Here is a 27,860-nt window from a genome sequence, read left to right as displayed (position 1 = left end):
GCCTGTACCATCATGCAATATCTGTCTTTTTTAGGAGCTAAATTTAACTTTCCTTTTAATACTCACTTTCAGTTCAAATAGTGTTAAATATAACCTAACCCATCCTGATGATACTCAGTTTTATCCATTTGTGCTCCCCCAACATGCCATCTCCTTGGCAGGGCAAGTGTTTTTCCACTAGATAGACATGATCAGCAATGATTATTACCTTGTTAATCACTACTGCACAGTGGCAAAATGTGCTCAACAAATAGTAATCTTGTCCCAAAGCATTTACAGTGAACAAGTAGGAAAGAGCCACCCAGGGCAAATATCAGGGGTGAGATACGCATTAGCATATTAGCATTATTTTTGCCCTGCATGCTAATGCGCAGTAGAATTAGGCTAGTGCACAGTTAGCGTCTCGTGTAGATGCATCCTCTGTTCCCAATGGGGACCCGTGCTGCCCCTTGGTACTCATGTGACCAAGCGAGGCAGAGAGAAATGAGTTAAGGCAAATACCAGCTGCACATATACAACTGAATTTCTCCTGCAGTAGAAGTAACAGGAAGAGGTTGATTCCTGCAACTAGCAATCTAGTACAGTCCGCTCGTACTTTTGCATCTGCCTATAATGCGGTGCTCTGCAATGCCTTGGGACCTTTAATCAGAACCAACCCACCGTAATCCAGCTTTAGGGGTGGGAGTTAATGATCCTATTTGTTTAAATCACTTCTTCAGCAGGTTCCATTAGTGTAAGTACCAAAGAAATATAGCAGCAATTTTCCAACAATTCTTTCTTGTTTGTGAAATGTTTCCTAAATGATGACTGTTGTTAACAATGCAAGCACTATATTCCCATGAGTAAAAGTTCCAATACATGATAATACATTAGCGGGATTTAACAATTATATCTTTGTGCAGCAGTCCATTGGAAAAATGCTGAGTGAGTTAGCTTTCAATCTCTGCTTGTGGAACAACAAACTTGAAGAGGCTGAGCTTGAAATAAGTGCCTTCTCATGAGACGTGCTATGTAGGGGCTCGCGATTTGCCCAGCTGAGAGTGCTAAATCCAAGCTTGAACTGCACTGGCAGAGCTGCCTGTGGGTACGATGGGACTGGAATAGCAGAAGCATTGCCATTCAAGTTCAAAAGTCATTGCAGTGCTATTCACAGAGGGGCAGCAATAAATATTGAGGTCAGGAGTGAGTTTGTGGACACCTGTCCACCTGAGGCTTGGCTCTCGCTCATACAGTCAGACTTATTAGCATTTATATGACCAGAGTCACTGATAACATTTTAAAAAAATGACCGTTTCCATAATAGCAGTTTCCACTGGGAACCTTTTCTGTGACATATCATCAAACAAAAGATGTTTAAGAACAAGGAGAAGCTGATGGGGTCATAAGTTGTGTCTGCAGGATTTACAAAGGGAGCCATTCAAACCAGAAAATTAAATTACCCATCAGAGACTTGCCATTTTAAAGCTATTTTTAATCTTCAGAATCTAGTTCAGCCCTTGGGCACGGACGTCCAGTTTGTGGCAGACAATCGTGCATAAAGGTGCCTGTTCATGAATTCTTCTCTATTGCCCATTTTGGCTTACAACATGCCCAGGGCTCAGTAGAAAATGAAATTCTTTACAGATTTTGCAGCTAGAAACTAATACACCCCTAAAAAATTGTGTAGGGAATGAGAGCTGTTCTACATAGTAATACATTGCAATCATTTCCTGCAACCTAACCCCAAGTCTCTAGCAAGGCTTGCACTGATATCTCTTGCCCTTTTATGTTGGAAGAGACAAGGGAAGAATGACTCATGTTTTGCCTACGCAACAAGCACAATCTCTGTTTGTCATTACAGGCTGTTGTGTGCATTGCGGGACGCACGCTAGGGACACTTATAGTTGAGACATGGGCCTAGGATACGAGAGAGGGGTTCAATACCTGCATTTCCCAGAGATGATTTTTTGGAAGATTCACTTCATCTTGCTGTCCTTTGGTTTCTCTATTTGTGAAATGAAGAGTCCACATACCTGTCCAAAAGGGTATTAGGAGCTTTCATGGTGATAGAAGCCTAGCCGTTGGGGGAATAGCAAACGGGAGAGTAGAAGCTTATCCCCCACAACTTTTTCCCCCTCTTTTTTTTTTTGCTGCCACCTCCTTAATCAGACTTTCTAGTGGTGCAAAAGGGAACTGATAGAAAGCAAGGAAATGCTTGGGACAGATGGGACAAAAGGAATTCAGAAAAACAAAGCTGGGCATATAATGCAGATCTAGGCCCCAGTCCCTTAAAAGTGCTTGTACACTTGCATAGATCACCTATCCCACTGATATAAATGGAAATATTCACATGTGAAGTTAAGTGTGCCCATAGACCTACATGACTAGGCTCTTAATTCTTCCAGTTACTGCAGCTTTCTAAATTAAATCTAGACAAAGAACATGCTAGAGGCTGACCTGCGACTTTTTTTCACTTGGATGGTACCTGGTGTCTGACAGTGCCAAGGTAGTTTCTGGAGATGTCAGTACATCTCAAAAGGATCAAAAGATTCAGCCTCCTTCTCCATGAGGCACTGGCTAATTATTGCCCCAGTCCTCAACCAGTGAAGAACTTACATTTCAGAAAGTGCCTTCTTCAAAATGAACCTCCAGTGATCTTCATCATATTTATGAAAATGTTTTAGAAAAATCAGCAATACTAAAATGTATTAAAACATCTAAATGATGACACAAGCACTGGTAATGACCCCCCCCCCCCCAAGTAGTTTAATTTTCAAAGATAGGATGATTAATTTGCAAGCTATCTAAAAGGCAAGCAGCTATGCTGTTTTAATTCTTTAGCAACTAGGAAGGATAACTCCAATGATTAATTATTGATACTGGTATTGCTTTCTTTCATGATGTATTTTTCACCTGAATTCTAAATAAATGTGTATAAGAGAACTAGATTAACATGCCGAAAATAAAATGTAGCATTTTAAGTATGCTTTAAAAACAGGACCCAATACATACTGAAAACAAGCACATTGAAATCAGCTAGCTGTCTTCCTCTAACGGAACACACCTGCTCAGCTGTTAAGCTCCTTTAATTGCTAGTTGATTTGTAATTCTACATAAACCTGCAGCCAAAGCTCTTGGAGAAGAAATAAGGAAGGAGTTGACCTTGTAAGGGTAGGTGGTCTTCCTAAGTGGGACAGTGGTGTGGGTTTTTTTTAAGTTGTCAAACAGTTTTAAGTATGTATTGTAGTTTCAGTGTATGGCACTCTTTATGATGGTTGCAATTCTGCTTGCTCCGACTTGAAAGGCTCTTACTTTAAACATAACTTTCACTCTTTGGTTTCATTGTATGACCTCTATTGCTAGAAAGTCCTTGCTGCCTGAGGATTAATGAAACTTGTTTCAAATCACAAGTTGCTCCTCCTTGGTTGTAATACTGTCTTGCACCTGCTATATAACTTCTAATAAAGACCTGCTCACTATGGTAGTATGTATCTGAGCACTATGCTATCAAGGTGACAATGCCTTTGCAATGGCAGACTTACTAGTCTGGCCTTGTCTATTTAATTCCAACTCCGTGAGGTAGAAATCTCTGAAGAAGCTTGTAAGCAGGCTCCACCAATATCTCAAGATGGTACTCCTGGAAGAAAGAAGCTAGCTCTTGCAATAAAAAGCATACTTGTTGTGGTGTTACAAGTCAGATTAGAAACTGCTTCATTGCAATTCTTCCTTGTTCAGGCAACTGTTGCTACATGTATAACTCTTGAATTGAAGGGACAAAAAACACTTGACTTAAGATGCATACATTCTGAGTGTTTCAATTAATTGCTTAAAGGGAGAGTCCTAATTCCTGATATGAGGTGGCAATGCTATAACTAACTGAAGATGGAGGGCCAGTGAGTTGCTTAAGTATGGTTTCTCTATAACTAGTGGGACTTCAGATTCCCTTGCTTTTCTAGGGTGGCCGAGATCATTTTTGGTATAGCTTGCCTAGGCTATCTTTTGTTACTAAAGTTTTTGTGTTTTTTAAATATTAAAAGTATTGTATACAAGAGAAAATGGATACCTGACTCTTCTCTCCATCCACAGTGATGGTCTAACAACTGGAATATCCTCTTCTCTCAATTTAAAAATAAAAAAAATGAAAGATGAAATTGCTGCCACAGTTGTCTTCATCACAAGGTTGGTGAAAAAACAAGACAAACTGAGCAAGCATACAACTGAGAAATTTGCTGCTAAGTTGACGACAATCCTGTTTGAAAAGTATAAGAACCACTGGTACCTAGACAACCCATCTAAAGGACAAGCTTTCAGGTAAATGACTGGCTTGTTTCTGCTACAGAGGAGAAAGCGGGCCTGGGATCGAGCAAAGTAACTGGGACTAGATAAGACCTAGATACTGGTAGTAGCACACACTGCTAGACTATCCAGCCTAAGAAGTGGATAGACATAATAGCAAAAGCAAATGATGCAGACCCTGAAAATTTTATAACTTTTTTTTTTTTTTTGATGAGCACTTCCTGTTGAACTTAAGAGGAATGAGTGATTGGAGAACGAAGAAGAGCCACTAACTCATGCCTGGGTGCACAACAAGCTATGCCTACATCCTGGCCACTCAAGTGAATCTCTTCTGCCCATGCACAAGAGCTGCTGTAGCATTAACCCCTATGTGCATACTCTCCTTAAGGAGTATAGTAACCCTGGATCACTCTGGTGCATGTAATTCCTAAGGTGTACTGAGTCTGCAATGATCACCAAGCACATGTGAACAGCCACAGTGTAATATCTATGCTAATACAGATCATGGCCCCTGAGAAGTCAGCAACCTTGAGCTAAAATAGCCATCAAGTCTGCCTGAAAGGGCTCTTGTGTATGAACAGGATTAACTCTGCAATGAGTACCAGTGCTACAACCTACCGTGCTCCCTTCTTCACTCCTGTGCTTTCCTCTCTAGGTGTATAAGGATAAACCAACACCAAGCGAGAGATCCCGTCCTGGAACAGGCTTGTGCTGAGAGCAATGTGGACTTTGAGAAGCTCTGTTTGCCACCAGAAATGACCATATGGGTTGATCCATTTGATGTGTGCTGCAGGTGTGGCCTGAATTGGGTGATCAGTTGTAGTATAGCTTGTCTGTCTAATGTGCACTGAGCAGTGGCTGTGCTCCTTTGTTTTAATATATGGTTTTAGGGGACTTGGGCACAAGTACTTTCTCAGGCTAAACTAAGAATGGGGTCTGCAAACTTCTGGAGTTTCACAAGCCTGAGCAACTCATGAGCAGGAGTTGTCCTCCAACTCGTAATATATGTAATAATGTAATTGGTGTTTTGCTTTAGCAGAGTGCCTGCTAATATACCAATAGACAACACCCTCTGGTCTCAGTGCTGTCATAGCTTTCCTACTGAAGCACCAACTTCAAGGGTCTAGTGCAAAGGTGGCCCCATACATGGCTGTCAGTAGGTCTCAAAGTCTTATGCTTATGAGACATTGGGCAAATGCTTCCTCTTGCTCCTAGGTATGGTGAGAAAAATCTGCCTTTCACAATTGCTCACTTTGAAGGAGAGGAGGACCGAGAACTCTCCCAGCGCATCAGCCAGGCTGTTGATCGAGCAACGCTGGAATATCTTTCTGGTGCCTCCTCGGATGAGGAGGGCTATCGCAAGGAGCCCAAAGCCATCCCTACGGTCAGCAATCCGAACAGTGTCTACCAGGTAAGATGGAGGGTTGGGATGTGCCAATGTAGTGTCCTGAGGGAGGAAGTGGCTAGTCTGATCAAAATGACTTGCTGGGGGAAGGGATGTTAAAAGCTGTGGAGACTGCTTTATACTTTTTCCCCTTCCTGGTGGTCTCCCTTATCAGAGCAGCAGGCTTTCTGTGCTCATTGATGCACTGCCATCCTCACTTTAGCAATCTATTTGTGCACTAACTTGGCTGGGGGGCCTCTTGCCACCTCTAATCTGCTGCTGTTCTTAGTTCAGTGACTACTGCAAGCTACCCATGCAGTCATGGTCCCAGTATCTCCGTAGGAAGACCTATGTGACCAACAGCCTTCATCTGGCAAGTGCTTGCTTCCCCCAACACAAGGGCTACAAAGTCTACAAGCCAATGGCTGCCTTCACTGGACCGCGTGTGGATCGGTATCACTGGGTCAACACCAAACGATAAGGCAATTGCTGCAATGCTCGTGGGCTATAATGATGGACTGGGCTGCGTATGGGAGGAAGCCTGCCTCGGTGAAACCTGTATGAACCAAAAAGCACTCAACTTTCTTTATCTTCTCCTGTCTCTCTTTTATACTTCTCCCTTTTTTATATTCCTGAGACTTCAAGATTTTTATAATTAAGCTAAGCTTTTAATGTATCTTTTATAATGTCAAGAGATTCTGAAAACTAACTTGCAAAACTCTATTTGTAACTTTAAAAAGGAAATGCTAATACCAATAAATAAACTTAGCTGTGCTTTTAGAAAATGTTGTCTGACTTGCCACCAAGTGTCTAACGGGTGAAAGCCAAAAAGAAAAAAAGCAAGTGCCAGCAGCTCTCACTTGGAGCATGTTAACACATCTCCTGTGTTATATTAAAGGCAACCTAGAGGAACTTTGTACGCTAGAGATGGGCAACACTGAGTTGCACTGAATGACTTTCTTTTCTTCTGGCAGGGCACAGTGGATGTAGCTGTCTAATACTCATTCACATAGCCGGAGCCAAATAAACTTTGTATTGTGTCTGAAAGTCTCCTACAACTCATGACTTCTTGAAGGGGCTTGAATGTAACCTAATAAACTATGAAGAACACTGTGCTCTGTAGTTTAGCTTGTTCTCTTATAAAGGGGAAACATCCCAAATAACTCCAAGAAACATGGCCAAAAATGCAGCAGATAGTGTCAGTTCACTCAGTGCTGGAATAACTTCATCTGACAAATATCTCTGCCTGTAACACAGGACTACTCTCCTACAGGAGAGCGTAGTCCAGGCTTGTAGAGAGGGGTTCCTCTAAACACAGGAACAAGCCATGAAATCAATATGCTCTTAAGATCTGGTTCCCAAAGAGAGACTTCTCTCCCATCTTGAGCTACTTTTGGGAAGTATTTTGCAGAGAGACCATGGGCTTTAAGCCAGCTGCAAGTAGTAGCTATTGCTAGAAGAGCTGGCTGTCAGCTTTATAGATGGGTTCCCTCCCCTCCCAAGAAAATAAGCCTTTACCTAATCTTTAACCACATGTAAAAAGCCCTTTGAAGGGAAGAATAATACACCTTTTAAACTTTACAGCCCATTAGAAGACAATGTATGCTTCAACTGCTGGACAGGCATAAATCCCACTGTAGTGATGCAATTTGACTTGCATTTATTGGTCTAAATGCAGCTATAACAAGACAGCTGGTTATGGTTATTGTTGCCCAATCCTCTCTTAAATTTATGAGCCATCACCTAATGCAGCAAACATCAAGCAATTCAGTAAATTCTAGAAATGTCACTCAAAAGTATGCTAGAGAAGATGCTATTGTCCACAGAGTCCTAATGATTTCTGTTGCAGAAATCAACATCATCTTCCACCCCCCCACCTCCTATTATACAATGTGCAAGAGTATGACAGCTGTAGATTACTCACGTAATTGGAGTTAAAATGGCATGAAAGACGGTTTTAAATTAAAGTTGAAATCCAGTCCATCTAGATTTCAAATGAAGGCCAGCAAAAAGGACTGAGAAAGGAAAGGAAAGGTTCCTTTCCCTTACGTTAGGCAACAGCAGAGAAGAGCAGTGGGAGGACGTAGGACTTCATCCACTTTAATCTTGCTGCATCAGTTATATTAACCAGTGCATGCTTCGTAAATTATACCCCAGCTTACCTTAACTGCGCTGCAAGGTTCTCAATGGGGTGAAAGCCACAGCTCAGCATTGAACATCTGATTCGGGCAGCCTTGCCTCACCACTGGATTGACCCGTGTTTCTTTTCAGCACAGATCTACATCACTGACTCACATCCATGCATAAATTCATTTTTTTAAACACATGTAATCATACCACTGTTCTTGAAATAAATTTGCTATTAATAGATTCCAGTAGATCCCTCATGAAAGGCAGGTAGAAACTAACACTTTCTTTTAGTCATGACTTGTACAGTATTTCCATTTAAAAGTCTTCACTTTAAAAGCTTGCAGTGTATGTTAATGGCAAGGGAATGGAGAGATTTTGGGGGACTAGCCAAGAAGTTGAGTCCCTTGCGGTCGGTGTCTTCACTTCTCGCACTAGCAGAACTCAGAAGCGCTGCTGCCTTATGGCTTCTCAGTACACCCGTGGCTCAGAGCCTGGACACCTGCCACTTCAGCTTTGATCTGCATTTTTTTTAAAACCATTTGTTTGTGCAAACAGATGTAGCTTATTGATTAGCGTTTCGGCTGGTCTCTGAACTCTCACACTATGTTGTGAGTACGTACTTCACAAGGACACTAATCAAATCATCCTTACGAAGAACATGAAAGAAATCAAATAGCTGACACTGTTTTAATTGCACTGAAGTCATTCACAACAGACATAATCACCTTCAAATCTATATGCAGGGCTCACCTTTCATCTCCCCTTGCATTATTAAGGTCAGAGATAGCATCGCCTCTCCTAGAGCAAGGAACAGGGAGCATTCAGCTCCTACAGACATCAGTAAGAAAGGCCCAGTAGTTTTTGAAACTGGGCCCTGAAATGTGGACAAGAAACTGCTTTCAACAATTTTAAGGGCCAAAAGTGAATATAGGGGTTGCCAAGCTACATCATTTAATGCTGTTCAGACATTTCTGTAAGCTAGATTGATATGAATTTTTATTTCTAAATCCCCACCTGGTTCCTTTTTGATGATCAGTTGAGCTCTGGCTTGTTTGTGCAATGATGATATCCAAGATTTGTCAACTGGTTATTTAGCACTGATTAAGCAGTATTGCTGAAGAAGTCACAGAACCATTTGGGCCGGGGTCCTGGCTTTTTCAATGATACCAGACAAGCTTTTTTAATAAGCAGCTGGGAGAAAGGACACCCACAGTGGAACAACACGGAGATGTTTCTTCAGTGCAGGGTCTGAAGAGCCACATTAGGTTTTCGCTGCCAAATTATCCTCTGTGGTTTTAATTTGCTGTGATAACGTTACCATAACCCCCCTCTGCTTTCTGCTATTTTCCCCTCTAACATTTCTATTTGCTTTACCAGACAGTCTTTCTCCAAACCAATTATTTCTAGACGATCAAAGGGCAAATCATCATTGGCAGCATTGCTTAAATAGCGATGCTCCTCTTCCATGATTTTCACCAGCTCTTCTGTTAATGTGTCCAGCTTCTCTTCCATTTCTGCAGGACTGAAGGAAGAGCAGTTTTCCTCTCGCAAGCTGAAGAAATGGGAGCAAAGATGTAAGACTTAGACAGTAGGAGAGCTGCACCTATAGAAATATTTCTATTTCTGCTGCAGAGTGAGTAAGGCCCGGATGAGAGCTGGTTTGTGGACGTTTAACCCGTGTACCACTGAGTGAGGACGGTGGCTTGGAGGGAAGCAAAAAGAAAGATTAACAATTATGGTAGCTTTGTTCTCACGGGAATTTTGCAATTCCCTGTGACATGGCCTTGCCATTCAGAGGCCAAACACTGCTGCAGCATGTCCACTATGAAGTCAGTGGAGTTGTATTAATGAGGGATGTGACCTGTTGTGCTTTTTTTTATTCCAACATATCTTCGACCATCTGATTATGCAGCCAGGCTCCATATTGGAGACCAGCGCCAAAGGAAGGGGCTGGAAATGTACTTGTTTCATATCAGAGATTATTTTGATGCTTATTTTACGTACCACTTAATACCTCCAGGCAATAACTCTCACCTTGTCCTCCCAGCAGAGCTCTTCTCTTTGCAGTCAGCTGAGCTGGGGATGAAATGTTCCCTTTTCTTTCCGGACAGTGTATTCTTCAGCAAGTCCTCAAGCTTTGCATGGAGCAAGAGGTTCCTCTTACACTGGGTGACCAGAGAGCACAGGTAAAAAAAGGAGGCTACATGTCATCCTGGGCTTTAAAAACCTAGCCTCTGCCTCAAATGCATTTCAAAAGACACCACTTTCTCCAATGCCCTGGTATGATTTGTACGGGACTAGAGATTTCCTCCCAGCTCAAAGTATTTCCCAGTTAAGAGAGTCAGCTTTTGAAGACGTTTGATCAGAACTTGCACTGAAAACGATGGCCCTATCTCTGTAGCTGTGCCATGTACCTCATGCTAAAGAAACATGTCTAAATGATGTTCCTCCAGGTTACAGGTGTTGCCAAGAGGGCAAGCAAGCGGACAACGAATATTATTGTTCCACTTATCCAAACAGAAGAGCCTCGGCAGGTGTGTCAGTGAGGCTCCATTGATCAAGCCTGCTGTGGATCTGCCCCTTTGTTCTTTTAATAAGCATATATCCCTGTCAAGGAAGTAAAGAGCACTCAACTGCCTCCCAGCTGAAGACTCACCCCCTCGCTCTGTGGAGCGGATGCTCTGGATGACAGACTATCAGGAGGGGTCAGTCCTGCAATCCACCTCTTGGCAGGGCAATCGAAAGGCAGCTGCTGAGGTTAGAGGCTTAGCTGATTTATAGCCTATTTAATGTTAAATTACACAGCCAGAGCACTACTGTGTCATAGGCACTCGTTAAATTATGAGTGCAGCAGAGATTTGCCCACCTTGGCGGTGGTGCTGCCTGCTTCAGTTCTGGAGCTCAGCATGGGAAGGGACCTTCTGCATCCTTGAGTCCAGCCCCTGCTCTTGCAAGCCCCGTGTCATGCAACCCCATTCCTACAACCATTCACTTCCACCTTAAAAGCCTTGGCCCACCTGCCACTACTTCTAGTGAAAGCCTGTTCAATCCCCTTACTTCTCTGGGGGTTGGGTTAGAAGCTGCCTTCTCAGTCCCAGCCTCAATTTATTCACGGTCACCTCATACACATTTATGCCAGCGTTGTCCTGGAGCAAACTTGCTTTTCTCCCTGTGCTTTTCTGGTGCTTGCCCTTTTGAGATATTTGTAGAGAGCAATCATGTCCCTTCTCAAACTTCATTTTGCTCTTCTGAACACATTGAGATCGTCTAGACAATTCTGCTCATCATCCTGGTAGCCCTTTCATGCATTTGTTCCAGTTTGTCAGTGGGTTAAATCAACCTACTGTGCAGACTGGATAATCATTTATAGTTCCAATATTGCTTTCACAAACCCTAGCCAGTCCTGTGATGAGTGGGCTTTTAGCTGTATTGCCTAAGCACATTAATTGGGACAAAATCCACCTGTGGGCAGTAAGCCAGCAGCAGCCTAATGTCGTGCCTACATCCCACCTACGAGGCAGAGCACTTGCACTGGTCTTGTGCACAAGGCTGACCTAACTGATGGGGGAAATGGGAGTGCAGAATCCATTGTATGGAGCAATAAGATGGATAGGGCCATTCAAATGCACCAGGGTTCATCCGCCTTCTAGTTACCTCCTCAGAGGTCTCAGTCTCTGTGGATGATTCCACTTTTGCATCAAAAAGCTGAGAGAGAAGATTTATGTTCCCTTCCACGAGTGGTTCTCCCTTCAGCAGAATCTCACTTATCCTCTCAGAGGATTTATTGTCCTGCAGAAGTGCTGACATCCGGAGTCTGAGAGAGAAGGTTTCACTGAGACAGGCCTTTAGTGCCTAGGAATGGAGATAATTCATTTAAAAAACTTGAAAGCATTCATTTAAAGCTAACTCTTTAATAAAGGCAATAGCTAATTAGATGGGCAAGTGAATGGGCAGTGAGTTAGAACAATTGCTTTCCAGCTCTGGAAGCCCAGATTCATGTCACAGAAGAAATGGGTCTATTGGCCTGGAGGTATTGTCTTGGGAGAAGGGTACAGATCCCACATGAACCAGGTTGCATGGGTTAATATGATCCTGCCAAGACCAGGACGGCAGGCTAGCTACCAGCAGCACGGGCAGCAGAGCTCTGTGCATGTCTGCAAGCCCTCCTCTGTCATAAGCACCATTGAACATGAACAGCCATCTGCCAGCAGTGCAAGACTGAGGAGACATACCCATGACCCAGGGGGTAAGGAGAGCATCTCCAGAGACCTAACTTGTATCAAACACCAAGAGTCACAGAGCTGTTAAACTATCTGGAGAAAAAATATATTGTTTTGCTATGCTCCCCTCAGCACAGATATTTAAATATGCTTCCCCAGCAACTTTATAGTCCTCTAGAGTGGGCAATAGATTGCTAGAACAGGCCTGTCCTCTCTTTCTTCTTTCCACACACTATAGTCCGGCTACAAAAGAGTGTAGCAAGTATTTCTATATCAGCTTTGTTCATCGACAGGAGATTATGCACCCATTGCTCTGGATCTTCAGGCTGTTTTACAACAGGCTGGCAACAGTCAGCACGAAGCGCTGTTCTTTCACTGCGTGACCAGCATCCTGATGACACGCTTGCCACCCTGCTAGGTTATCAGTGTCGAGTCCCGTGAAAACAAAATGAGCGGTTTGCATTAATGGGCAAGCATCTTATCCCACCTCCCCTCTTGCTGCTTATTAATTACAAGCAAAGGCAGGAGGTGCCAAGAAGGTAAATCTCTGTGCAGAACAAGTCGCCTTCATGCAGCTGGATACCCAGGGTGCTTTGATACCTGATAAAACAGTCTCAGAAAGGCTGGGCTGGAGTCCTGGCTGAGGTCAGCGGCAGCGATGTGAGCCAGACAATGCACCAGCAGCAGAAGGAAGCTGCCCACAGAGCCCAGACACTCTCTTAAAACAAATAATTTCTTCTCGAAATTCTGAGAAGGAAAGAAAAAGGGTCCAGAGCAGGTAGAGATAACAAGGCAGCATTAACCCAGGTGCAATGTGTTGCTTTTATGGACACTGGATAAATTCTGCTTAGAGTCCCTGGGGTATTTGCCTATACCCAAGTGTAAAAAATTGTGATTCTGGAAGGTTTTATTCAGGACACAGTAGTGTGCAACCGTACTATTTTTCCCCCCTCATGAAAAAGCCCATTTTTGGATTCATTTGCAGAGGGCAACAGCTACATTTCTGGCACTCTGCGCTTGCATGAAATATTCGCTCTTCTTTCTCATGTATCCCAAATGTTACAATGATATACGGCTCCTCTCTTGCTACGGTGCTATAGACATAAACACCCCTGGATCAGGTTTTAAACCCTTTCTCCTAGCGTGCTTACTCCCCTGATTTTAAAGGAGGCTACTCAGAGTAAGGCACCACTCTGTGCGAGCAACAGCACTGGAATTCAGACCTAAAAGATTTCTTTGGAAACATGGAGCCAGTGATTTTACTACCCCTCAGACTTTCAGTAGGTCCCATCTACGTCACAGCTTGAAAATATCCACAAGATTTATGACCAGAACTATCTGGGCTATGTTAATAATCTCTGGCAGAACAGAGATTGTTCTTTCACAGTGACATTTATTGTTCCTTTGCTTAACAGTCTTTTCCTAGAAGGGACTGCGTGCACCATGTCTTTATAAGTATGAAATCTCTTTCCATTTCACTCCTTAATCCAAAAAAAATTCAATAAATCTGTGAATATTGAGGAGGTTGGCTAAAGTCTTAAATGACATACCTGGTAAAAGAAGGAATTTTGGAAAGCGTTGCCCACAGCATTACTGCGAGGTATGCTGGTGGCAATGCAGAGGTTAATTTCCGGAGCCTACAGGGAAAAAGATGGCTTCTATGAAATTTTTTACATGCTTTAAATCTGCAAAGTAAGACATATTAATGGAATATAAATTCATTTAAATGCCAGCTTTGATTTGCAGGGGAAACACAGAGCCAACAAATACCACATGACAATGGAGAGTGTTTAAAAAGTCCCCAGCAGATCACAGGAGTTCATCCTGCTAGCTTTCTAATTACATAAATGAAAGCACACTTCAGCCCAGGGGCCCTGGTGGTTGCTGCTCTTTTGGTATTATAATTTATTGATCGAGTTACAGGAGCCCCTAGAGGCCTCTACCTAGAGCAAGGCTTCAATGTGCTAAGTGCTGAACAGACAGAGTGTAAAAAAGACTCCCCGCATCAAAGTTTAAAACGCAGGCAGATCAAGGCAGTGTTATTATTGCCACTTTGCAGCTGAACTGAGGCACAGAAAGAGCGAGTGACTTGTCTAAGGTCAAGCCGAGAGGCTGAGGCAGGAGACAAAATGAATTCATATCTTGAGAAATACCATCTGGACATCTGATCCAAGATGATTCTCCCACGCTGCTCTAGATGAAGCCATTCCAGTGTCATCTCTCACTCACCCTCTAGTCTTCCTTCACCTACAGCTGGGCAGTTTTCTGCAGCCTGATGCATTTTACTGGTGCTTTTCTATAAATGTCTACTTTCTTATGAGAGTGGCTGTAGTTTCCAATAGGGTATTAGTGTTTTAAACTTACATTGATGTGAAGTCGTAGAAATTGTAGGATGGAGATGCCATACTGGTATATGACAAACTCTCTTGCAGAAAGGGCTTCGGGATGAACTGGTTTAAGTTTCCCTTTATGAGTCATCAGAACGTCCGATACGTCCCGGAAAGAACTTCCTGTGCCTACAAAAGACGGCAGCATTTCAACAGACGGGTTGACTTCATTTTACTTCTGAGTTAGTACAAGTACAAATGGACTTTTATTATAAAACAGTAAGAGATGAAAAGACTGGATAAGATGCATTTAATTGCAGAGACTTATAAGTGAGAACTAACCACTTCCTGGCCTACCTCTTGGATGCTCAGTACAGAAACAAAAAACCACCCAAGTATCTGGTCTTTTAATTACTGTTATATTTGCCCAGTCAAGTGGTGCTGCAAAGTGCATTTGTGCTTTTTTAATCCCATTCAACGAACTCCTTCTGTATCAGTTACAGAGAAACCAGGATCATTTCTAAGAGGCACAGAAACAAGAGGACTGCACATGGGGTCGATTATAGAGAAAAGAAGAGGACTAGATCTGCGTTAGGCGTTGTGTTAGTTCAAACACAACCAGACTTAACCATGTTAGTCAGCAAAATATGTATTAAACCTCTCATCATGCTTATAAACCTCGCAGGGTAGCAGGAACCAGGCCATCCTGATGTACGATGCCTTCCTTTCAAAGAACTCAAAGTGATGAACAATTTTACAGATGACAAGCAAAACCTCATCCGACCAGTGAGATGGGCATTATTGTACAGGTGCGCTGACAAGTTAAAGTGACTTGCCCAAGGCAGCACAGCAAGTCAGTGGCAAAGGCACGTATTCTGCTGTCTCTCTTCTCTTTCCCCAACTACTTTTGCTATTAGACGCTACACCCTCCATAGAGGAAAATACTTCCAGGATACCTCAACAGTTAATTAAATAGCATTCACATCTGAGACTTGATGGAGTATTTCCAGCGTTACAGTGCAGTGTCCTGAAAAGTTACCTCAAAATCAGAAGGGAAGAAAAGCTTACCTTTCTCCTGCTGGCTTTCCAGCAGCCCTGCTGCCTTTGCATGAGTTTGGAGCTGGTCATTCACATCTCTCAAGAGTGTGAGGAGCGGAGAGGTATTTAGGCATTTGCCTTTATTGCGATCTACACAAAAGAATATAAAAATGTAACAGTCTGAAATAACTGTCCCTGACAGGGGTTGCGTAAGGCAACTGGGAAGCATGCATCTTAAAAGGAAAGTAATTTTCATGTGTAATTAGGATTTTTTGAACAGCCCTTTTCATTGTTTAGTAACTGTCATTTTGCACAAAGACATTTTAAAATTACCAAGAGAAGTATTTTCTTCTCCCCGGTACTGGGGATAACACCTAACCCAGTGGACTTTCTATTTTGCATCTGTCTCGTCTATTATTCAAACTTCTTTGTTCAAAAACAAAAATTGAAAGAATAAATTGGATCAAATGAAAACTTTTTCTCCTTGCTCCTGCATGGAGTACTTGCAAATTACAGCAAGCAGCCGTGGGCAACTCTGAATTAGAAGTAGTGTTTGCAAATGATGCATTTGTTAGTGATGAGAAGAGAAGAAATTTCATTTAAAAAATGTAAATCCATAAAACGTGATTGCCTAAGAGACTGCTAAATTCTGTACCCTGGCATAGCCAGTGGGAGTTTTGCTCAGTTAAAGAAATCAACATTTAACTGTGTGCGTGTCTGGCATTGTTCAAAGCACAGCTACTATTTCATGTGCTCTGTGCCGCAGCAGCTGTGCACAGGTAGTGAAGCCTCCTACAAGGGACAGAACGATGCAGCAGACAGCGCTGTCTGGGAAGGAAGCCTCTGCAAGGGGACATTTCATGGAGATCCACAGACAGAAAAATGGTCAGCTGTTATTAGCTTAAAAGCCTTACCACACAAGAACTGAGGATTCAGAAGGCTAATCCTTGAGGCCATCACCTTTTCAGTCTGCTTCAGTATTTTGATACCTGCGTGAGGTCAATATACACCAGTTAGATAAGTTCTCAGCAAAGAGTTGTAGAAATGGTCATACCCCACGATCCTTCTCTTTTTCCACAATCTCATTCGTCTTTTACTATGTACGATACATTATATTTACATCCTAGATTCTGCATTTAAATCACGCTAGGCATGTCTACATGTGCACAGTAATTTAGGTTACTGAGCAGTAACTGAAAATTACTGCGCAGCACGGGCGTGCTTCTACACTTGCATGCCTGTACTGCCCGGTAACTATGGTGACTTATGCCCATTTGGGCATAAATTTGCAACCTCCCTGATGCAGATAACAAATTTATGCCTGAGTAGTTACTGCGCAGTAAGGCATGTGTAGACGCCTCACTGCGCAGTAACCCTGTGTGTGTGGACTGACTTGGGACCAACTTTACTCCCAAGTCAGTCCACATGCAGCATTACTGCGCTGTAACTCCCGCACATGTAGACACCAGTGTAAAAACTGCTTACTGCACTGTAATTTACTGCACAATAAATTACTGTGCAGTAAATGCATGTGTAGACATGCCTAGTAATACAGATTCCACTAGTTTCTGATGGGGGCAGAAAAACGATCATCTTCAGGGTGGAAAAGACCTGATGTCTCTTTCAATCTAACTTTTGTTCAGTTTCTAATTTCTGGAAACGCCCAGGTTCTTTCCTGTTAGGCTTTATTGAAAGAGAGAAACTGGCATTTGTTCAGATGATCACGTAACAGCTCCCTCGGTCTGCACTGTAATTGTGATCCGATTTTTCAGAACGGTGCCCCAGGAGTCATATCTACTCAACAAGGACTAATAGCTCCACTAAGATTCCCACTTCTGGGAATCTGCAAAATCAGACTTACTCTCTGCAAAGAGCGCTACAACCTGGTCACACGTCTGGCTAGGTTTCTCTTGGGTGTGTGAGGAGGTAGATGAAGATGAAGAAGGGTCTTTTTCTGGTTGTTTCCCTTCTTTCTCATTCTCCTCCTGCTCTGGCCTCATTCGCAGCTTCTCCAAGTCCTGTTGGAAAGCCTTTTCCGAGAAGGCCGTGGTGTCATTGTGTTCTTTGACCAGTTTCTATCAAGGATCAGGAGAAAGATGTGAAAGGTGGTAAGATGGGATCTGTGGGTAACACAGCCTGTCACTGCACAACACTACCCTCTACTCACTGCCCTGGCATAAGGCTCTTCAACTCTGTCCCCTTTATCCCCTCATGGATGTAGCACAGGGGCGGGCAATTATTTTGGGCAGAGGACCGCTTACTGAATTGGCAAGCCATCGAGGGCTGCATGACAGGCAGCCCAGGGCAGATTAATATTAATTTTCTAAATTTTTAGGGGCCCCGTGGGCTAGATAGAATGGCTTGGTGGGCCGCATCTGGCCCCCGGGCTGCATTTTGTCCACCCCTGATGTAGCATGTCCCAGTTGCCATTGACACGTGTCATATTTGATCAACCCTCCTCTATGGGGCTGAATTTCATATTTAACATAGGAGCAGTTGCCAACTATGGCATGCTGTGGGCAAGGACATAACCTTGGGATTGGTGAAAGACTGTACACTTGTCCTGAGTATGGGCAAACAAAAGCAATGTATAATAAGAGGAACAGAAGAAGATGATGATGATAATGATGATGATGATGATGATGATGATGATGATGATATCTAAGAGCTCCCTTTATAGACTTTCCACTGTATATGTGTCACCATCCTGCAAAATTTACGTTTTGGGACCAGGCCCTACATGCATCATCCAGCTCTTTAGGTCTCCACGCTCCAGCTGATCCTGCAGCTTTGCTCCTTCATCTGATATTTGCCATCTGTCAGATTCTTCCAGCTCCAGCTGCTTCTCTTGGAAAATCTCCCATATCTCTTCCCTTTTTCCTCTTTTATTTTCTGCTTCCAGGGTGGGTTTTTTGATCTGCAGGGTAGAAAGGGTCGTGTCATTTGCCTTTTTTTTTAGAATTGAGGGGTTTGGAGAGATCTCTGGGGTCGTCTAGTTCAACCTCCTGCACAAAGACCTAAACCACCCCTGTCACATGCTCATCCAGCACCTTCTTGGAAACCTCCAATGAAGGAGGCTCTGCAACTTCCCCGAGCAGCTTGTTCCATTGCCCTTCTGTTCAGTACAAGTCATTTGTTGCTTACAGAACAGTGCATGGTCAGACCGGCATATAGTGCAATAAATGCAGTTTGAAATCATATGGCATGTGCTGTTTTTTCTACCTGCACTGGATGAAGGAGGCTTGGGGTGTTTTCCCTAGTTTTTCTATTGCCCATGGCTATTTTCAGCTGTTCTGTCAATCTCCTTATTGTCTGCTCTCTAAATTCCCGCAGTCCATCAGTTGCTGTGTTAGCATCATCCACAGCCTGTAGAATATACACATGGAAGGATTAGAAAAGCTTAGAAAAGCAAGTATTGTTCACAGAAAGAAAGGTTTGTGGGCAAGCAAAGAGTTATGATGCAATAACAGTAGTAACACTAAATTGCTCAGACAGCAGCTTTCATCTGAGGAGGCCAAGGGCTCTGCAGAAACATTAAAGCCTCGCATAGTCTCCCTGGGGTAGGTAAGCACTACAGTGCAACTCTAAGGGTGTATTCAGTGAGGCACGGAGGAGTGAGATGGCCACACAGGAGTGAGGTTGCAAGTGCCCACGTAGGAGGCACAACCGGGCACAGAACCCAGGACCCCTCAGTGTCATGCTGAACACAGTCCCTCATCCGGTTTTTGGTTATTAGAAGGTGCCCCTTCAATCAAACATGACATTGGTCTGTTGAGACTGTCCAAAACATCCTTTTTCAGAGAATATCCAAGTCAGGGCTCAATATAAAAGTGTACAATGACAGATTGATACAGCCAGGCTCATTTCCTACAGTCTGTAGCAAAAGTATTGAAAGTATTATTCTGACTTTTGCATGGTTTGTTAAGAGAAGAGGCTGAGAGCAAGGAGGTTACATGCAGAGCTCGAGAGTGGGTATCATCATCGTTACATAATTCTTTTTCAAACTTCACCTTGTCCAAAGAATGGTCTTTCAGGCCACGGGCTACTTCTCTATATTGTTTCTCTCTCAGCTGCAACAATTTGGCAGCTTGTTTCAGCTCCAGGACTGATGATCTGTGCTCCGTGTGATCTTTCATGAGATGCAAAATACTCTTAAAATCATCATCGAGCAATGGCTCCTGAAACACAAAAGGTCCATAGGTCACATAATACAGCAATGCAACACTAATAGGAGCAGAAAACCTGATTTGTTTTCTTGGTAATTTTGCTCTCTGGAACGCTGCTTCTCAGAAAAGTACAGAAGTGTCATCCAGGGCAGAGGGGTTAGATACCGGTAATAATGCACATAGCTCTTCTTATCTGTAGATCCCCCAAATGATTTGCAAATGATTTAATGGGCATTAGCCCTAAGCATATCCATTAAGGGGGGCAAGGTTTACAGAGTATGTGCACTGCAGCTACATCGCTCAGTGCTGGAAACAGGATCTCAAATGCAGAAATCAAGTCACACTCACTTATCCCTATCCTTGTGCTTTCTCACTTAAGAGGCAGGCCTTCTCAGATGATCCACATATTTGCTTCTAACTTTGAAGGCCTCAGTTACTAGCTGCCCAGCTGTAGAAGCCTACCCGGGGATTTCTTAAAATAGCCTGAATTAAATCTATATTAACATATTAAAAAAATAGCAAAGGAATTAGGTACCCAGTTCCTGTTGAGGCTCATTTGAAAATCTCAGCTTTTGAGGTCAGCTTTTTGATTCCCAGCTCCAGGTAAAGCCGGTGAGAGCTATGGCCCATAGCATAAATACAACAGGGTAAGCGATACCAGCCCCAAAGCAAACAAGCTTTACCTCTATGGCCAGCTCCTCCAGATGCCCGTCTTCATTCTGCGTTCCCTCATTCACTGTTTGGAGCCTGAAGCAGTCTTGTAGCATTATTACTGTTTGCCGCAGGTGCCTCTGAGACAGGATAAAATATATCAGGTGCTCAATATGGTTTCTTAACTCCTGTCTTTCAGCTTTGTGGATCACTTGCATTTCTTTGGCCTGCAGCTAGGAAGAAAATATTGCCATGCTTTTTTAGAGTCAGTCTCCTACAGAAAAATGAGAGCTTGGAAATATTCAAGGTCTACCAGCAAGGTTTGAATGAAAGAAATCAAAGAGCTGTCTTGAAGAACCATGGGAACTATGCAGCTAAGAGGCCTGCAGAGGATATTCTTGCTGAAGCTGGAGTCCTGCTGGAGGTGGCTAAGCCTCGCTCAGGATAACACACGATTCAAATGTTTGGGGGCTACAAATCGTATTGCCGTATGTTATATGTGCCTGTCTCTCCTGTGTAGTTCCAAAAGCAAAGCAGGGGGACTAATGCTGTGGCTACTGTACCTTTTCTTCTGTTTGCATTTGAAGCTCCATTTGGAACTGTTTCTGCAGATGCCTCAGTTTACCCTCTGACTCTTCCTTTAATCCAATGAGCAAATCCCTCTCTTGGTGGTGCTTTTGGAGAAAAGCCATGGCTCTTGTGACTTGCTGTTTCTCCACAGCCTGGGCTACCTCCTGAGCGACTGCTTCTCCTGCAGCTCTGTACTCCAACTGGTTTAGGATCCTTGACACACCCTCTGGGCAGGCCTGCCTCTTGCATGAGAAAGCACAAGGATAGGGATAAATGCGTGTGACTTCTGCATTTGAGGTTCTGCAGTGAACATAACCCCGTGCACCCCTGCCATGTAGCAGCAGTGAACATAACCCTGTACATCCCCGCCATGGACATGCTTATGGCTAATGTCCCTGCACTCAATCCTCTGCTTTCTGATCAAACAGGATCAGGGTGCAGAATTTATCTGGGGAGCTTGTGCTTTCATGCAAAATGGATAAGCCTACTCCTAAATATACAATAAGCCTAGAAGTAAGTGACAGTAAAGTAGGAAACCGGGATTAGGATAAGGCGTGCATATTGCCTGGTAAACCAGGGGTCAAAACTTGTCCTAGACTACCAGTAGCTTTAGAATTAGTCCAGATCTCTGCTGCAGCCTCGGGGAGTGACACCAATGCATTCAAGATCTGGTGTTGCACTGGAATCCAGTGTACAATTACCCCAGTGAAAAATCAGGGGTAGAACTACACTGGTGAAAGTCATATTGGTGTACAAACGGTGTCCATAGCCTCTACCCCTGTAGCAGTTTGAAGACAAGCTATTAGATGGGATTCCCATCACCTAGTAGTGAGGCACAGTAATAGCAGCCTGCCTCCTACTATTCTAAAGTAAGCTGCTCTCTATCTGCTGTGGATCCCAGGATACTTTACACGGATGTACAAAAGTGATGTAACTTGCACTGGTGTACGTGTGTCATGTGTTCACACTTTTAGTGAGAGGCAGTTTCTCAATGCCTCTTTCCCTTCTGTACAATAGGGATAAAAACACTCCTCACACCTCTGCCCTTTTCCGTCTTGTCTGTTTATATCGTCAGTTCTCAGGCAGGCATTAACTTTACCTGGGGAATAGTGAGATGAAGAAAGGCTGAAATGGAAGTACCTGGAGAGCACTGTAGTGATCCAGCACTCTATACAGACAAACTTGTTTCATAGCTTCCAGCTTTACTATTTTGAGTGCTGAAGCCTGTAATATTTGAGTTGAGTCTGGAAATAACTTTTCTTCCAATGAATAGGCTGCCTGTGGAGTAAAAGATAGAAAAAAAACATACAGGAGAAACTCATTCTATAACCACATAATCCAGTGGGTAGCATTTACACCACTCTACAAGCACAATGCAAATTATTCCCACAAGTTGCTGCCTAAACCATCTGTGTTGCTTTCTTTATTGCTTTTTAAGAGGGATGTGTCCTCATCAGCATGATATGCTTGCAGAAATTAAATGGCAAAAGCTAAGTTGCCAAACTTCCTAGCCATGCTCATCGAGTTGGGAAAAATCTATTACATTTTACTGTAAAATGCAGTGCAATTAAAGAGCAGTGTCATGGCCACTGGCAAAGCAACTCTTCCTATCCTCTCCTTCTCTATTCAAAGTTTTAATAGTTAGGACTGTGGCAAAAAATAGTGTGTGTGTGTGTGTGTGTGTGTGTGTGTGTGTGTGTGTGTGTGTGTATACACACACATGAGTGCAACAGGAAGGAATATACCAACAAACCTTGCAAGACACAAGTATTTTAAAATGTTATGTCTAAATGGCAGGTGTGTTTCCTCTATATTCTCTTGTATCATGCTTATTTAAAATTAAATTCCTCTCTGAAAGGGTGCTTAATTCCATACTTTAGCAGTAACAGAAGTGACCTGACATTTAGAGGTATCGAGTGCTCAGCATCTTCCGCTGAAATACCTCCAGAAGGGGGGTTATTTGTCTGAGTGTCAAAGTACAAGCTTTTGAGTCTGGATTTTGATGTCCCTTTTTGAAAATCTTGGTTTGTATAAGATTTCTGTTTTTGGCAGGGTTCCCTTCTTGGCTAAAATTCTTATTGCTACTGGGATTCCTATTTATTGTCTTGATGACAATCTTTTTACACTTTACCCCAATTTTTTTTTACTCTGAACGAAAACAGTTTTCTAGGGTCTTCTATCTGAAGAACTATACTATTGGCATTAATTTTTTAAAAACACAACAAATACCATTTACATGTGGACAGTAACGTGCTCCTCATAGCTACATTTTTAGCTACACTTCAAGAGATTTCTTTTGTGATTGTGTTTAGCACAAATAGAGGGGGCTGGACCCGATGAGCTGTGAGGTCTCTTCCAGCCCCTAACAATCTATGAATCTATGAGGCTGAGGTTTCCACTGATGCTTTTGAGACATGCAGTCGAGTCCATCATCCTTTTTTGTGGAGGAAAAGATAGGACAGAAAAGCAATAGGCGTGCGAGTGTAAAGAAGGCTGCTTGAACTTACTTCTTGTTCTTTAGCAACGTCTGATCTGATGTGGGAATCAGAAATTCGTGACCCAGGATCAAGCAATGAGAAGTGATGTGGAATTTCTTCTAGGAAATGCAAGCTGTCTTTGGGTGTTCCTACATCCAGACTGAGCCCTGAATTCTTGATGTCTTCCCAGTGCTTCTGGCGCAGGGTTTGTTCAGCCTCCTGGTGGCATTCAGCCAGGTCTTGCAAAAGAGTGTCCCACTTCCTGCCCATCGCCATCTCTTTATTGCTTTTCACATTCTGAAACCAGACACATTTCTGCTTCAGCCGCTAACATTTGGATGTCAGTAACATTAAAAAAAAAAATCAGTAATGCTAAGTGCAAGATTTGGGGAAAATGGAGCAGAAAGATTAGGCCTCCATGTCCATAGATAGGCTCTTAAATAAGCAGCCTGATGGACAGTACTACCAGGCAGACAGTAGCTCTGACTGAAACTAGGTAAGTAGCAAAACAGAGAAACAAGAACCAAATTTTAGGTACCCGTTTTTTGTTAGCTTTTGCATTTGGCTTTGCAGTGTTAGAACTTCAGGATCCCTCATGTTTTGGAAAGAAAATCTGTTTTGCTTCAGTCGCCTGTGTTATATCATTGGAGGGAAATGAGATGAAACCAGTTCAAAAAGGAAATAAGAAAATCCTCCTTTCCCGCTCTCTGATTGAGAACTGCAGGCTGAGGCAGCACTGCTCGTACCCGGCTTTCTTTATGCTCTTCCTTTTCCAGAGCTTTGGATGATTCATAAAAGGAGCAGATTGTGTTTATTTCCTCTGTCATTAAGGACAGCTCTAGGTGCACCGACTCACTGGCATGTTTCTCCAAGAAAAACCTGCCAAGACAATAGTAATAAATTAGAATAAATTAGGAGAGATCATGAATTTATGTAAGCCTTTACCTTGACATACACACGTGGGTACATATTCATGGAGCAGACATGCTGCAGGACGGGTACATGTCATCTACCAGCAGGATGGAGCCAGCACGTGACACTCGAGGACAAAACCCAAATGTCTTTCTTCAAAGGAAACTGCGGGGAGTATTTAAGGAAAAAAAGGGGGAGAAACCACATGCCTCACCTTGTCTGGACTTCTTGCTGTATGTGTGGGATCTTCGATGGGGATGAAGAGGGCTGGAGAGGTGAAAGCAGGGTAGGTGGAGTGACTTCGGGGCCGCTGCAAGCCAGGAATGCCTCCGAATGAGCTGTTGAGGCCTTTAAAGTGCTTTGTGAGCAATAGCCTTCAGGAAGAAGCAGAGAGGAGCAGAAGACCTTAACATTCATTCCTGATCCCTTGGTCCTTTCAGAGCCGTCAAGCTCCTGTCCGCAGTTCTTTGCACGAACTACTTAAGACACTCCAATGGGCATCTATCTATCTTTCAACTCAGCAGTGCACTGTAGTGCATCTGGCAATGTTTTGGGACAGAAGGAAAGCAGAGGGCCCATCTGGACATGTTCACCTGCCTGCATACATCAGTCACCCCCCTGTAAACCTGTGACGCAGCTACATGTCTCTTTGTCGTTAAATCTGGAAAGCTGGGAGACATGCACGTAACAATTCTTGACGTGTACTCTGTCTACTAAGAGAGAAAATCCTGTTCATCCCATTTGCCTTTATTAAGCTATAAAGAAATACGTTTCTACAGCAGATAAAGCTTAACACACGCGAGAAAGTACTGCTCTCAGTATTCAATTCAAGGATTTTTCAACCCAATTAGCGCTCAGTACAAAGATCTTTCAACCCAATTTCAGTGCAGCAGTGGTGATCCAAATACAAAAGATTAACCATGGCTTGAGAAAGGCAGGGAAGGCTCCAACCAGTTGGGGCTGAAATGCAGACAAATAAATAAGAGTAGTTACTGTGGCAAAATTTGAGATTATTTAAAGGGAAGTCCAGATCTGAGATTATTTAAAGGGAATAAAATTTCTGAGGCCCTGGCTCCCTACTTTGAATCTCCTTCTTCACATTTCTAAGCACCCTGTCTTACGGAGTCAAATCAAACAGAAAGAAGAGACTACTGAAGTGCAACCTATCTGCTTTTACCCTTCAAACATCAGACAACAGCTTTTTCCCCATTTGTGCTGGAAATAGTCAAGCAATAGCAGCTGAAATACTCTTACAGGAAAGGGAATCAATATTAGCTCCAGAGGGAAGAGGAATGACCATTTAATTCTACGTGTATTAATTATTATAATGCAGTCTTGGTAATTAAATAATCACTAATTATTTTTGAAGTGCTGACATATCTTCAAACTTCTTGGGTTACCTCCAAAGTTAACTAAAACGTTCAGTGTGTTCCAAAAAGACCGACACGTGACAAAAAAGTGGAAGGCAGTAGCCGCGTTGCAGAGCTGCCACCAGTTAGCATGGGATTCACTACGGTTCTCAAGTGCAACCTTAAACCAGATAAGAAATTCTTTGCCCAGGAGGACCTTCCATCACCAATCCTCCTGTGAAATATGAAACATCCCAACAAGAAAGAAGCAGCATTCAACATCCTGCTTGCCATCAGACACCTAAATAGACTTTTTCAACTTTTATCCGAGCCTAATGAAAAATGAAATTCTCCAGCCAGGAGATCTTACTCCACCCTCCAACTCTCCTGTGAAATGCAAATTTTCATTTCTACCTGGGAGAAATGTTACAATCTTTGCATTCTCCTAGGCCTGAGGAAGGGTGCACGTGCCTGAAAACTTGCAAATAAAGATTTGTTATTTTTATTTTTTTGCAACTGTGTAGTTGGTTTAATAAAAGATATTGCCTCTAGCACACTGACTCCTTAAACTGCAGCACGCGATGCTCACACTCATCTTCCATTGAATTCAATAGTACTGAAGCACAGGTTGCCTGGGGCCCTAATCCATCCTCCATTTCTAAAACGGCAACTTTCCAGCAAGTGAATGGCACTGCACTGCGTCTGCCGGTATCATGGATAGTGCTTGCAAAAGGAGAGCTTTGAAACCCTACGCCTGATCTTACTGTTAATAATCTCAGTGGCAATTTTAACCAGTAGGAATTTAAAACTAAAATAGTCTTATTACAGTTCTGAAAAAAAAGAAAAAGAAAAAACAAATCTTAACTTTTTAATTTGACTCTTTTATGCTGTGAAACTCAAAAGGAAAGTGTATTAGGAGAGAAAGCAAGAATAAAGGCAAAAGAAGCCATTAAACTGCTTTGGGAATTTCACCAGTTTTTTCTCGTTGGGGTTGCAAAGACGCATTCCACACTGAGTGAATATTTGCCTCCTGAAATGCATCCAACGTTTAGACAGCTTGTGCATTTCAGCTCTATTTGCCAATAAAGAGCAGTTAGATCTTTTATGTAACTAAGAGTCTGGTTACATCACGATTTACTATGTGAAGGCTCACAGGAGGGAAAGTAAAAGCGCTGTTATTGATTTTTAGGTTTGTTCCATGCTTCCTGCTGCCAAACTGAGACTAAGCTCCCTGTTCTGCAGCCACTTCTGATTAGCCGGCAGAATTAATAGAAGTGGAGGCAACCATAGTGAAACTAATGCAGGCCCATGAGAGTTACATATTTTATCATTTCTCAGGATTAAAACCGTCTTGTTAGGCAGAAAGACCTGGCACAGCATAAGTTACCAAGCCGGCTTCATTTCACATGTGTAAGAAGTACCACTGCCTCTAATGCAACTCCTAACACATAGCAAGGGCTCATTTTGTGCTGCTTCCATTTGTAACATTCTGGGATCTAATTGTACCAGCAACCATTTTAAAGGACTTGGAATAAAATAAATTGATCGGTTGTACCTTTATCTGACCCCAGAACCAGCATCTCAGGAGACATAGGACTCCTTTTGCTTTCCCCCAGCGTCTGAATCAGAGACTTCAGCAGAGGAATCAGCTTTTGATGGATAACTTCACTTGCGCCCTGGGGGACACCTGCAAAACTGTAAAATCTGGTCCCCGGGTAGCTCTCAAAACACTGTGGTGTCCCAGAGAGACGAGCCTGAAATAAGACAGATCAGGTAAAGGCAACACCAATACTTGTAGCTCATTATATGCATTATTAGTACTACTGGAAAAGCACCCTGTCATGCTGTACTTCCATGCAAAGCCTACATTGCTAATTTACAGCTATTGCATGTGGATCTGCAGCTCTGAGCTTGCCTCATGGCAGTTTGTAGGCCTTTGGGTGGTAATGCAGCTCCAAACTCTTTAAATTATTCTCTCTCTCTAAAGTTGGTGTAAAAGTTTTAAGAAAAACAATTTAAATTTTATTACATGTGTTTAATGGCCTCCGTTTATATGGGATCCATTTGCAAGAACCAAGCACAAGATAAAATACAGTCTATTGCATGCACTACAATATAATGGCCTCATTTCATTTAAAGTCCCAAGTTGGAAGCGAGCCACAGATGCAGGCGAGAGGCTCCTAAAGAGTGAGAAGCAGCAGAGAGGTGAAAAGTAGGGGAAATTTCAAAAGAACTGGCACCAGAAGGAACTTTGAAGTAAGGAAAAGGGAAAGGGAAGGTGTTTTTAAAATCCCACTGCTCTGATTATTCCAGTGATCTTACTTCCAATGGAATGTCACATAAAATGGGATAGGGAAACCA

At 42.9% G+C, this 27,860-nt stretch overlaps 2 protein-coding genes across 2 annotated transcripts; one reads left to right on the top strand and one right to left on the bottom strand.

The window, feature by feature from the left end:
• Nucleotides 1-3,073: 3,073 nt before the first annotated feature.
• BTG4 (BTG anti-proliferation factor 4) lies at nt 3,074-6,264 on the top strand. Its single transcript, XM_006271351.4, has 5 exons — nt 3,074-3,150; nt 4,066-4,290; nt 4,931-5,068; nt 5,491-5,686; nt 5,949-6,264. Exons 2-5 carry the CDS (start codon nt 4,118-4,120, stop codon nt 6,138-6,140), a joined length of 699 nt encoding a protein of 232 aa, XP_006271413.1. The 5' UTR covers nt 3,074-3,150; nt 4,066-4,117; the 3' UTR covers nt 6,141-6,264.
• A 1,677-nt stretch (nt 6,265-7,941) lies between these two features.
• Nucleotides 7,942-27,249, bottom strand: LOC106738261 (uncharacterized). The gene is made up of 19 exons (XM_019490085.2): nt 27,055-27,249; nt 24,365-24,524; nt 23,985-24,117; nt 23,269-23,535; nt 21,902-22,039; nt 20,755-21,003; nt 20,224-20,424; nt 19,385-19,552; nt 18,597-18,740; nt 18,115-18,291; nt 17,236-17,449; nt 16,289-16,363; nt 15,405-15,524; nt 14,374-14,525; nt 13,560-13,646; nt 12,610-12,756; nt 11,444-11,641; nt 9,824-9,954; nt 7,942-9,341 (listed from the first exon to the last, which is right to left on the bottom strand). Exons 1-19 carry the CDS (start codon nt 27,089-27,091, stop codon nt 9,104-9,106), a joined length of 3,036 nt encoding a protein of 1,011 aa, XP_019345630.2. The 5' UTR covers nt 27,092-27,249; the 3' UTR covers nt 7,942-9,103.
• Between the last annotated feature and the right edge of the window lie 611 nt (nt 27,250-27,860).

Source organism: Alligator mississippiensis, chromosome 16 (assembly GCF_030867095.1).
Source record: "Alligator mississippiensis isolate rAllMis1 chromosome 16, rAllMis1, whole genome shotgun sequence".
Classification (NCBI taxonomy): Eukaryota; Metazoa; Chordata; order Crocodylia; family Alligatoridae; genus Alligator; species Alligator mississippiensis.
The sequence above is the reverse complement of the archived record's forward strand: the minus strand, read 5'-3'. Positions and strand labels throughout refer to the sequence as shown.

Bases quoted from the DNA above. Each gene is read 5' to 3' on its own strand.
- LOC106738261 (XM_019490085.2), bottom strand. From the start codon at position 27,091: ATGTCTCCTGAGATGCTGGTTCTGGGGTCAGATAAAG. The intron at 20,425-20,754 runs GTACAGTAGCCA...TTTTCTTCCTAG, and splicing joins AAATGCAAACAGAAGAAAAG to CTGCAGGCCAAAGAAATGCA. The intron at 17,450-18,114 runs GTAGGGCCTGGT...GATCCTTGATAG, and splicing joins TAAAGAGCTGGATGATGCAT to AAACTGGTCAAAGAACACAA.
- BTG4 (XM_006271351.4), top strand. From the start codon at position 4,118: ATGAAAGATGAAATTGCTGCCACAGTTGTCTTCATCACAAGGTTGGTG. The intron at 5,069-5,490 runs GTGTGGCCTGAA...TCTTGCTCCTAG, and splicing joins CCATTTGATGTGTGCTGCAG to GTATGGTGAGAAAAATCTGC. The intron at 5,687-5,948 runs GTAAGATGGAGG...TGCTGTTCTTAG, and splicing joins ATCCGAACAGTGTCTACCAG to TTCAGTGACTACTGCAAGCT.